The 13,538-nt window shown below is 34.0% G+C and overlaps 1 protein-coding gene across 2 annotated transcripts in view; it reads left to right on the top strand.

Annotated features, from left to right (window-relative positions):
• Positions 1-10,199, top strand: part of LOC101890728 (probable cytochrome P450 313a4) — a 48,708-nt gene extending 38,509 nt beyond the window's left edge. For both annotated transcript variants that reach the window (XM_059119422.1, XM_059119421.1), the window contains exons 2-8: positions 5,492-5,689; positions 5,750-5,929; positions 6,008-6,074; positions 6,146-6,272; positions 9,071-9,202; positions 9,277-9,703; positions 9,772-10,199. In XM_059119422.1, the coding sequence (XP_058975405.1) occupies positions 5,492-5,689; positions 5,750-5,929; positions 6,008-6,074; positions 6,146-6,272; positions 9,071-9,202; positions 9,277-9,703; positions 9,772-9,941 (1,301 nt within the window). In that variant the 3' untranslated portion in view covers positions 9,942-10,199. The remainder of the gene's footprint in view (positions 1-5,491; positions 5,690-5,749; positions 5,930-6,007; positions 6,075-6,145; positions 6,273-9,070; positions 9,203-9,276; positions 9,704-9,771) is intronic.
• Positions 10,200-13,538: the final 3,339 nt, after the last annotated feature.

Here is a 13,538-nt window from a genome sequence, read left to right as displayed (position 1 = left end):
CCCCCACAAAAGGTCGAAATTTTCAAAAAATATATTTTTGCACAGAAGGAGAAGGGATATTTGGATTTTGTTCCAGCTTTGCAAATTCTAGTATTTGCATCAATGCTAGGTCAGGTGTGAAAATGGACAATATCGGTCCATTCCATCAAGTACCTCTCCCACATAAGGTTCAACATCTTGAAAAACATAACGATCAAAGAAAGCGAAATAAGCATCCCACTCTCTTTAAATTTCACACATACAAACATTTTTGCTAACACAAGATTTGTTGTGAAGATGCTATATATCTGCGAACCCCTTCTGGTACCTCACCCACGAAGGGACAAAATATTCAATACTTTTATGTGTCATAACTTATCAGCGATTCTTTATAACTTCCCATGTCTAAATACTTCTCTCAACCAGAAACCTGAGATGAATATGAAATTTATGATATCGCATAAAATTGGAAACAAATATTCGATTGTCTTGTAACATGGGAACATGCCAATATTTATACCCTACACCACAAGGTGGTCTGGGTATTATGTCTTTGTGCATTTGTTTGTAACAGACAAAAGGAAACGAGATAGACCCATAGTTCCTTTTGATGATCTGGATAGAATCACATTCTGAGTAGATTTATGCATGTCCGTCCGACTGTCCATGGATTCTTGTGAACAAAATGCAGGTCGCATTTATTATTTGGCCCAAGGACGAACCCTATTGAAATTGGTCAAAATCGGTCAAAATTTAGACATAGCTCCCATATATATCTTCGTCCGATTTGCCTTTTATTGTGCACCAAACATGTAATATCAGCCCGAATAGTATGGAATTTGGAACAAACAACCAAATTAGGCCTGAAAATAAGTGTGCCAAATTTGATCGAAATCGGTTCAGATATAGCTATAGCTCCCATATATATTGTTCATCCGATTTGTTATTTTTATCCTCCGCAGCCGTAATATGCACTCTGTAACAACAATATTCGGGAAAATATACCGAATTCATCTCAGAAATTCCTTTGTCAAATTGTATCGAGATCGGTTCAGATTTGGATATAGCTCCCATATATAACTTCGTCCGATTTACTTTTTATTGTACACCAAACGTCTAATATTTGTCCAAATGGGATGGAATTTGGCACATGCGACCGAATTGAATCTAGAAGCTAGTATGTCAAATTTGGTGAAGATCGGTTCAGATATAGCTATAGCTCCCATATATATTGTTCATCCGATATGTTGTATATGTTACCCACAGCCGTAATATGCACTCCGTAACAACGATATTCAGGGAAATATATCAAATACAACTCAGAAATATCTTTGCTTAATTTTATCGATTTTCAGATTTCAGATTTGGATATAGCTCCCATATATATCTTTATCTGATTTCAAATTAATTTTGGACCAAATGCGCAATACAAGTCCGAATTTAAAAGATTCAAATGCTTCGGCATATTTAGGGTGGAAATACATAAAGCGGCTGGCTTCTTCGGAAATGAACAAAGGACCCTAAGGCCAAAATCGAACTAAATCAACCTAAACCTCCTTTGTTCATCTACGAAGAAGCCAGACGATGACTTAAGCCAGCCAGATAAGCGCTTTATGTATTTCCAGCCTTAGTCCTTTGAACTTTAAATAATAATTATAATCATAGCGTGTATGATGGAATTCTCCCATAAAAACTTTTAATTGTTATATGGAGCTCTACTAAATTAGCAAAGTGTTGTAGGGTATCATAAAGTCGGCCCCGCCCGACTTTAGGACTTTCTTTACTGGTTCAATTTTTGCTGTCGGACCAGTGGCTTAGAAATGACAGCTGTCTGAAATTGGTTGCAGTTCAGTTCATCTCACCCTGTATTATACATGGGAGATATATTTTAAACCGATATTCATAAAATATGACAGACTTGCTGTTAGCCTTAATTACTACTGTTTGGGCTATTATTACGCATTTGGTACATAATCAAGACATAACACCTTGTAACAAACAGTGTGGTACAGTAGCGTATAATTACCACAATTTTCGAACCCATTAAATCGTTTTAAAGAATCTAAATCCATAATTAGAATCCCGTGTGTTTATTTTTTCACGTTAATTTAGACATTTGCTAGTTAGAATAATTAACACTATAATTATAGACAGTTGTATGCAACTGCGGCAAAACACAATTACATTATGAAACTCAAGAAATAATGTTAATTGCAATTAAAAGAAAAGCATGTTAGTCATTCGGACATTAAATAAACGTGTTGGGATTGATGTTAATAGACAATTAACTTGAAGTGATTTTAAATGTTAGTAAATAAATGATGCTGGTTATGTGCTTGTTTGGCACATGCTATAGCAGACGAGCTGGACTCATTGCTGTTTTTGATCATTTTTTATAAGGTAACGTTCTGTGTCGAAAATGCATGTGTTCGTCCGTACGTCTGACCATGGTAGTATCTTCGGTTATCCACATGGTAGAAGAAACCAGGTAGATGATTCAACGCTTGGGAACATTGATATGACAAAAAAAATTAAAATGTTCTTTTAAATATAAGTAGATTTTTATATGTTTTTTTTTATTCGACGTTATTCTGAGTTTATAATAATTCGCGTTTTCAACCATTTTTACAAATTTAAATAATTTTTCATTCAACATTTTCAATTCCAAAATATGTTTGACAGTTCCGCAGTTGTGTCCATGCATCTACCTTTATTCTTCTACCATGGTTATCCCAAAAATGTTTAACAATTCTCGTCATCTTCTTCAAGCAGCTGTTTAAGAAATCAACTGATTGAAAAAGACAATTATTATTATTATATTATTATTATTATTATTATTATTATTATTATTATTATTATTAGTATTATTATTATTATTATTATTATTATTATTATTATTATGATATTATTAGTATTATTATTATTATTATTATTATTATTATTATTATTATTATTATTATTATTATTATTATTATTATTATTATTATTAATTATTATTATTATTATTATTATTATTAGTATTATTATTATTATTATTATTATTATTATTAGTATTATGATTATTATTATTATTATTATTAGTATTATTATTATTATTATTATTATTATTATTATTATTATATTAGTATTATTATTATTATTATTATTATTATTATTATTATTATTATTATTATTATTATTATTATTATTATTATATTATTATTATTATTATTATTAGTATTATTATTATTATTATTATTATTATTATTATTATTATTATTATTATTATTATTATTATTATTATTATTATTATTATTATTATTATTATTATTATTATTATTATATTATTATTATTATTATTATTATTATTATTATTATTATTATTATTATTATTATTATTATTATTATTATTATTATTATATTATTATTATTATTATTATTATTATTATTATTATTATTATTATTATTATATTATTATTATTATGATTATTATTATTATTATTATTAGTATTATATTATTATTATTATTATTAGTATTATTATTATTATTATTATTATTATTATTATTATTATTATTATTATTATTATTATTATTATTATTATTATTATTATTATTATTATTATTATTATTATTATTATTATTATTATTATTATTATTATTATTATTATTATTATTATTATTATTATTTTATTATTATTATTATTATTATTATTATTATTATTATTATTATATTATTATTATTATTATTATTATTATTATTATTATTATTATTATTATTATTATTATTATTATTATTATTATTATTATTATTATTATTATTATTATTATTATTATTATTATTATTATTATTATTATTATTATTATTATTATTATTATTATTATTATATGGGGGCCGTTATATGGGGGCTATACGAAGGCGTGGATCTGCACGGACAATTTTCAGTATCAGATACTACACATTATACCAAAACGGGGACCTACATGGCCCATTGTCAATACCAAAAGTTCTGCAGACATAATATACATTTCAGTAAAATTTTATTAACCTACTTCATTTCGTTCGGAAGCTAGGGTAATTTCCACGGACAGACCGACATCGTTAAATAGATTTTGAATTTTACGCTGATCAAGAATATACAAGGTGAGATGAAAAAGCTGCAAACAACTTCAGACAGCTGTCATTTCTAAGCCACTCGTCCGACAGCTGTTAAAATTATTCCAGTGACACTTCATTATATTTTTCACAAGCGTACAAAATCATTTTGGTGAGAATTTTCCAGAAAAAAAGTTATTCGTGATAGAATTCAAGCGTGTGTGTGTGATGGTAGCGTAGCCCGACGTCAAGGAAGTGAAAACATCAGCAGAAATAGTTTGAAAAGTGAAGAAGCGATTTAATCGAAACCCGCGTTGCAGTGGCCGAAAAATGACTCGTGAGCTGAACATATCGCAATATTACATTCGGCACATATTGAAAAATCAGCTCGGGATAAAACCACTAAAATTCCAAAAAGTCCAGCAGTTTGTTAACAAACAAAATAATCGTGTTTACTTGTCAAAGAGGTCAGCTGAAAATGTGCACCTTTGGTTGGCCACCAGAACTCAAGAGCCGGCCATGGTGATGGTGTTGGCCGCCATAACAGCCGATGGTCGTTCTTCGCTCGTGGCATCAGAAGAAATGCCAAATATTATCACGAAAATATTCTGGAGTGTGTATTAAAGTCTTGGGCACTCAAACATTTGGCCGCAGACCTTGGACATTCCAACAGGACTCAGCACCATTGCACTCAGCACGCGCCACCCAAGAATGGTTACAAAATGAGGTTCCTCGCTTCATTTCCAGCCCACAATGGCCACCAAAATCTTCGGTTACCAATCCGTTGGACTATTGTGTCTGGAATATTTTGGAAAGCAAGGTTGGCACTAAAAAATACCAAAGTGTTGATCAAGCGCTTCGCAGGGAATGGGCAAAAATACCGCAGAGCAATATTCGGGCAGCGTGCGACGTGTGGTTTCATTGGCCATTTGAAGGCCATAATTCGTGAAAAAGGTGACCAAATCGAATAAATCTAAACTTATTCTAAAATTCGATGCTATTTCCGACAAAAAATGTAAAAATTATTACGTATGATTTTGTTGTAGTTTTTTTTATCACGCTGTACTCTAAACAAGTAAAAAACGTTAAGTTGGGCCTGGCCGAACTTTTAATACACACCACCATTGAGTGAGAAATTTGACCTGGATGGTCTACAGAAGAAATCGGGTTAAGAACCATAGACCCGAGGCCGCTAGCTAACTGGAAGGTCGCCTCTAGTGTCGCCCAACAGGAAACATAACATATTTTAAAGTGACTCTTGGAATAACTCATATTGACCTCCAAAGCAATTAGCCGCTGCGATATTCCCCATCTCTGATTTGGGTATATACTATAGAATTATTAGTATTCAATTTGGTGGAGGGTAAAAAAAACACATCTTTAATTTCAAATTTTTAATACAATTCCACACTTATTTTTTTTTTTTTTTCATTTTACAGACCCTCTTGAAGTAATGAACGATATCAACGTAAAATATGGTTCCGTGGCGCTCACATGGTTGCTTCACTATCCGCTATTTATTGTCACTGACCCGGATATTATACGGGACATTCTAATGTCGCCACATTGTATAAATAAAAGCAAAGTCTACAGGCCATTCAAAAAGGCAATTGGAGTTGGTCTATTGTCTTCGGGAAGTATGTGAATTTACCTAACATTTAATGAACTTTCCGCTACATACTTTCATTGACTTACAGATCCCGAATGGAGCGTTCATCGGAAACACCTAAATCCCACATTTTCACATAAAATACTGCTTAGTTTTATACCGGTCTTCAATGAAGAGGTAAATAAACTTCTAGAACAATTTCAACAAATGGACGAATGTCCGGATGTTATAAGTGTGTTGCAGGAGTTTACATTGACCACAGGTTTGAGTAAGTACTGTGTTATTTAGTGGCATTAGCGAACAATTGATTTAAATGGCATTTTTTTTTTTGTTTTTGGCATTTAAGGGACAACAATGGGTATTGAGGCCAGTGAACGCGCCATCAGTGCTCGTCTAAAGGCTAATTTCAATGTGTAAGTGAATATGATTATGTTAATGGCATCTTAATAATGTTTTACTTATTTTTCTCTCATTCCCTTTTTAGTCTGGCCAAAGGTTTAATCCAAATGGTGTTCTCACCATGGTTGGCCCATGATCTGATCCGCAAGCTGTATGGTATATATGAGCCATTTAACACACACAGAAAGGATAATGAAAAAATAATTCAAAATGTAAGTGGGAAATGTCATGAAGGCTGTTGTTGCTGTAATTTATAGGTAAAAGCGAGTAAAAACCAGTAAGGAAAAGTCAAAAGTCAGGCGCGACCGTATATATGATACCCTACACCAATATGCGTATTAAGTAGAGCTCCCGTAACAGAAGATTTTATTTGAAATAGATCATACCACCTATCAACATTTGGCTTTAGAGCAGTTATAGTTTGGTTTCAGAGGGAACTATTATATGGGAGGCGTATGCAATTCTGAATCGATTTTTACTGACGGGGGTATTTTTATCCTTAATACCAAATAACATTGCTTCGAGAAGGATTAATAAAGAAAGTCCTAAAGTCGGGCGGGGCCGATTTTATGATACCCTACACCACTTTGCTAATTTAGTTGAGCTCCACATAACAATTAAAAGTTTTATGGGAGAATTCCATCATACACGCTATGATTATAATTATAATTTAAAATTCAAAGGACTAAATATGCCGATGCATTTGTATCTTTTAAAATCGGGCTAGTATTGCCCATTTGGTGCAAAATTAATTTGAAATCAGATAAAGATATATATGGGAGCTATATTCAAATCTGAACCAATCTCGATATAATTTGGCAAAGATATTTCTGAGCTGTTTTTGATATATTTTCCTGGATATCGTTGTTACGGGATGCATATTACGGCTGTGGGTAACAAATATAACAAATCGGATGAACAGAATATATGGGAGCTATGGCTATATCTGAACCGATTTCGATCAAATTTGGCATACTTATTTTCAGAAGTAATTTGGCTGTATGTAATTCCATACTATTCGGGCCAATATTACACGTTTGGTGCACAATAAAAGGCAAAGCGGACGAAGATATATATGGGAGCTATATCTAAATTTTTACCGATTATCATCAATTTCAATAGGGTTCGTCCTTGAGCCAAACAAATATTGTTTGGAAATTTTCATCTCAATCGGATAATCAATGCGACCTGCACTTTGTTCACAAAAACACATGGACAGACGACGGACGGACGGACACATGGATTGACATGCATAAATCGACTCAGAAAGTGATTCTATGAAGATCCTCAAAAATAACTATGGGTCTAACTCGCTTCCTTCTCCATGTTACAAACAAATGCACAAAGACATAATACCCTTACCACTATGTGGTGTAGGGTATAAAAAGTAGCTAAGTTTAGCTAATAGCTAGGCCAGCCCGAACTTTTAACATATGGAAGGAACTTGCAAAATGTAAAGAAAAAAATCTAATATAAAGTGTTACGGTTATATGGAGCCATATAAAAACGTGGAACTTTAATTATATGCCAAAGGGGGAGGTGCCTATTACAAACTCCAAACACCAGGTTTGTAGTTGAAAAGTGTAGCTAAAATCATGAAAATACCGAATATTGGAAGGTAACGTAATATGGAGGCTACACGAAGGTTTGAATTTTGTATGGACAATTTTCTGTATAGGAAGCAGTGCCCACTGCGAACTCCAAATTTCGAATTTGAAAGAATTCCGGTGAATAATGTCGCTAACATCATTAAAATGCCGAATATGGGGAGGTACCTTTATATGGGGGCTTAACGAAGACCTGGACCTGCATTGGAAATTTTCTGTCACAGCCTGTAGCACCTATTAGGAACTTCAAATACGAAATTTGAAACAATTCCGATTAAAATACCGAATATGGGGAGGTACCGTTATATGAAGACGTGGGCCTGTATAAGTATTTTTTTGTCATAGGTTGCAGTACCCATTAGGAACCTCAAATACGAAATTTGAAACAATTCCGGTGAATGATGTCGCTAAAATCATCAAAATTCGGAATATAGGGGGGCTATACGAAGACGTTGGCCTATATGAGAAATTTTCTGTCGTAGGATGTAGTACCCATTGGGGACTTCAAATTCCAAATTTGAAACACAAATTATCAAAATACCGAATATCTGGAGGCAAAGTTGTAAGGGGTCTATACCAAATCATGGACCTATTTGTAAAGTTCTTTGCAATCATGTTTTTTACATCCTGACAACACATACTACCAATTTACAGCTACATCGGTTTAAAAATGTGACTAAGACACCCAAAAAAACATCAATCTGTTGGTAGAGTTATATGAACCCTTTACCAAAACGTGGTTCAATATAGTCCATTTGCAATACCAAAAGCCCTGCTGACCTAAAACACATCTGAGTAAAATTGTATCAACCTACTTTATTTGGTTCGGAAGCTAGAGTGATTTCCCCAGACAGAGCGATATCCCCAGCCAGAGCGATATCCCCTGACAGACGGGCAAAATCGCGATAATATTCTATATGCTGATCAAAAATATATACCCTTTTGTGGTCTAAAATGTATACTTCGAGATATTACAAACGAAATGAAAACTTAAAGGTGGAGGGTAGAAAACTGATTGCAATTGTATTGCTTCTAGCAAACTTTTAAAAACCTATGGACTGTGACTTACAGGTTAAGGAGGAGTGCTCTAACGACAGCCATTTTTCATTTCACCCTGTATAACCTTTAGACCCAAAAGGTTATACTTCGAGGTTTTACAAACGGAATGACAAACTTAATATACCCTTAATACTATAATGGAGTTTATAGAAATGATGCCAATTTTATTGCTTCCACCAAAATTCCAAAACCCCCAAAAATAGGAGATACATGATGGAATATTTTTGTATTTTTTACCCCTCTCTATGCACGTACCTTCTTACTAAACATTAACTTCGTACTAAAGTTAAAGATCAATTACATACACAGATGCTCAATAAAATAATATATCATTAATATTTCAGCTTATAAAAAAGAAATTAGACAAAGCCAACAGTGGAAGCAAGATCTTCATCGATCAAGCCGTTGAACTTTTGAGAAAGGATATTTTTTCAATGCAAGAAGTGGAAGATGAATCGAATACCATGGTTGTTGGGGTAATTATTAAATTTCACACATTCATATTCCAGTTCTTCAACTCTTATTTCATTGTTTTCATATTTTCGTCTAGGCCTTGGAAACAACCACCAATACCATTGGATATGGACTCATGTTACTAGCAATGTTTCCCGAATACCAAGAAAGAGCATACGAGGAGCTATTGGCCATGTTTCCGGAAGGCGGGGCTTTCGATGTGACCTATGCCAACATTCAAGACATGGCCTACCTTGATTTGATTGTCAATGAAACGATGCGTCTAATGGCACCGGGACCTTTAGTGGCTCGTGAAAATACCCAAGATTTACAGCTGTCCAATGGCCTCGTTTTGCCGGCTGGTGTGCAATGTGTCATCAATATGTTTGCCCTGCACCGGCGAAAAGATATTTGGGGCCCCTATGCTGATAAGTTTAATCCGGATCATTTTCTACCCAGCAACATTGAAGACAAACATCCGTTTGCATTCATACCATTTACAAAAGGTGTTCGAAGTTGTATAGGTAAGGCAATATTAAGTGGCAAATTAAAATTTTTAAGGACTCATATTTTGCTTTTTTATTTTTCGCAGGCCGAAAATATGGTCTGATGTCGACGAAGATAACACTGGCGAAATTGTTGAGAAATTTTAAATTTTCAACGGACTTCAAGTTCGAAGATCTGGAGTATTGTGATACCCTTGTATTGACCCTTAAGCGTGTACCGGCATTGAAAATTGAGAAAAGACAAAAAATACATTAATTAATGATAGTGGAAAACCTCATCACACACACTCAATTCAGAAACAGGCACATATAAATTTATCAAAAGTGAAAACATAAAGTACAAAGTGGCAACAATTTTAAAATGTTTATAAATTGATTTTTTGAAATTCCCAAAAAAAATTAAGAAACCTAAATGAAAATCTATAAATATTACAACGGCATTGCTTTTACCAAGGTACCGTATAACAGCAATTGCTGGCAATAAATAAATAAATAAATTAAGAATTATCAATTACTTGCAACTTGTTTTCTTCAAAATTTTACCTTTGACAACATCTCATTGTCAAAAGCTATGTACCCAGATCCTTTTTTGTATTTCGAAAATAAGAACGAACAATAATTAAAATTACACTTTTCTTTATCTCCTAAAATCTTAAACTTTTTCAACTTTTTCCGTAGACGAATTTTCCATTTTTATAACTTTTGCCATTTTGAAAAGTAATATCCCGTTTAGACCAGTCATTTTAAACCGACTGGACTTCGGCCGGTCTGAACTTTTAATAACCTCCAAAATGTTCTGCAGGGCCGAACTTTTAATTTCGAAGAAACTTGAAAAATGTAAAAAAAAAATCGAAAACTACCACCTAAATGAAAACCGTTATATGGGACTATACGAAGACGTAGACCTGCATACGATTTTTTTTTGCCATAAGTTGTAGTACCCATTAAGATCTTTCAATTCGATATTTGGAACGATTCCGGTGAATAAAGTTGCTGAAATCGTTAAAATACCGACTATCGGGAGGTACCGTTATATGGGGCTATACAAAGTCGTAGACCTGCATACAAAATTTTTGGTTACAGACTGTAATACCCATTACTAACTTTAAATACGAAATATGAAATAATTGCGATAAATAATATCGCTAAAATCATGAAAATATCGAATATCGGTAGATACCCTTATATGAGGGCTATACGAAGATCTGGACATGCATACAACATTTTTTGCCATAGGTTGTAGTACCTATTAGGATCTTCAGTGCGAAATTTAAAACGATTCCGGTGAATATTTTTGCTGAAATCATCAAAATACCAAATATCGGAAGGTACCGTTATAAGGAGGCTATACGAAGACTTGGACCTGCATACAAAAATTTTTGTCATAGGCTGTAGTATCTATTACGAACTTCAAATACGAAATTTGAAATAATTCCGGAAAATAACGTCGCTAAAATCATGAAAATGGGGGCTATACGAAAACGTGGACCGACATGGTTCATTTATAAACTTAACCTGCCTACTGGTAAACTATGCATGTATACAAAAAAATTATGTCAATTCGTTTGAAAGATAGCGTGATTATAACAGACGCACAGGCAGGCAGACGGACAGACAGACGGACATCGCTAGATCGTCTTAGAATTTTACGCTGATCCAGAATATATATACTTTGTAGGGTCTATTATGGATATTTCGAGGAGTTACAAGCGGAATGACCAAGTTAATATACCCTGCATAAAATGGTGGAGGGTATAAAAACATTCCATCGAAAAATATAGCTTAAATAAAAACCGTTATATAGGGGGAAATTTGTGCACCTGCAATTTTTTTATAGGCTGTAGTACCGATTCCGAACTTCAAATACGAAATTATAGATAATTCCGGTTAATAACATACTCAGACTCAGGGCTGCATTTCTGTAGTTTTGCTGAGCTGTTCTACCTCCTTATTGTACCATAGTCGCTAATATCATCAAAATACCGAATATGGGGAAGTACCGTAATAAACTTCAAATACAAAATTTGAAACAATTCCGGTGAATCATCAAAAGAGCGAATACAGAGTGAGATGAAAAAATTGTAACCAAATTCAGGCTGCTGTCATTTCTAAACCACTCGTCCGACAGCTGTTAAAATTATTCCAGTGACAGCTCATTATATTGTTTACAAGCGTACAAAAGCATTTTGGTGAGAATTTTCCAGAAAATAAGTTATTCGTGATGGGATTCTAGCGTAATAATGTGATTTCTATATATTTGGCTGAAAAATCACATGTGGCTATCGTTAGAGCACTCCTGCATTTAAATGTGAATAAATCTTTTGTGTCTTGTACCATCGCTCGTCACGGTAATACTGGTAGCGTAGCCCGACGTCAAGGAAGTGGACAGAAGAAAACAGCAACATCAGCAGAAATGGTTCGAAAAGTAAAGAAGCGACTTGATCGAAACCCGCGTCACAGTGGCAGAAAAATGGCTCGTGAAAAATGAGCCCCGGGGTAAAGCAATTGAAATTCCATGAAGTGCAAGAACTTACACCGCAACAGAAAAGAAATAGACTGAAAAGAGGTAAAGAGTTGTTTCGCTTGGCCGAAAGTGGTGAACTGCCGAATTTGGTTTTCTCCGATGAGAAAACACTCGTTGTCCTGCAGTTTGTAAACAAACAAAATTATAGTGTTTACTTGCCAAAGAGGTCAGCTGAAAATGTACACTTTCGATTGGCTACCAGAATTCAAGCGCCGGCCATGGTGATGGTATGGGCCGCCATAACAGACGATGGTCGCTCTCCGCTCGCATTAATCGACCGTGGCATCAGAATAAATGCCAAATATTATCACCAAAATATTCTGGAGGGTGTATAAAAGTCTTGGGCACGCAAACATTTTGGCCGCAGACCTTGGACATTCCAACAGGACTCAGCACCACCGCACTCAGCACTCGCCACCCAAGCATGGTTACAAATAGAGGTTCCTCGCTTCATTTTCAGCGCACAATGGCCACCAAAATCTCCGAATACCAATCCGATGTACTATTGTGTCTGGAAATTTTGGAAAGCAAGGTTGGCACTAAAAAATGTCGATCAAAGTGTCGATCACATCAAGCAAGCGCTTCTCCGGGAATGGTCCAAAATAACGCAGAGCAACATTCGGGCAGCGTGTGACGTGTGGTTTCATTGGTCGTTTGAAGGTCATAATTAGTGTCAAAGGTGACCAATTCGAACAAATCTTAAAGTTATTCTAAAATTTAATGCTATATCCGACATTTTTTGCTTTCATTCAATAGAATGAAAAAAATGTAAAATCTATGGCGTTTGACTTTGTTGCAATTTTTTCATCTCACCCTGTATACGTGTCTGGAGCACTGACAAAATCTTTATTTTTTCTTAGCACGAATGTAATTTTCTTGAATATACTTCACCAACCGGTCTTGTGTCAGTCCAAGAAAACGATTTTAAGTAATTATATCATGTTTTTATACCCTACACCACATAGTGGTAAGGGTATTATGTCTTTGTGCATTTGTTTGTAACATGGAGAAGGAAACGAGATAGACCCATAGTTACTTTTGAGAACCTTCATAGAATCACTTTCTGAGTCGATTTATGCATGTCAGTCCGTCTGTCCGTCCGTCCGTCCGTCTGTCCATGTATTCTTGTGAACAAAATGCAGGTCGCATTTATTATCCGATTGAGATGAAATTTTCCAAACAATATTTTTTTGGCCCAAGGACGAACCCTATTGAAATTGGTGAGAATCGGATCAAATTTAGATATAGCTCCCATATATATCTTCATCCGATTTCGGGTTAAATGTGCACCAAATATCCACTATCAGTCCAAATTACCTGAATTTTGGC

This window comes from Musca domestica, unplaced genomic scaffold (assembly GCF_030504385.1).
Source record: "Musca domestica strain aabys unplaced genomic scaffold, Musca_domestica.polishedcontigs.V.1.1 146, whole genome shotgun sequence".
Classification (NCBI taxonomy): Eukaryota; Metazoa; Arthropoda; class Insecta; order Diptera; family Muscidae; genus Musca; species Musca domestica.
Note: the sequence above shows the minus strand (reverse complement) of the source record. Positions and strands in the feature narration are given on the sequence as shown.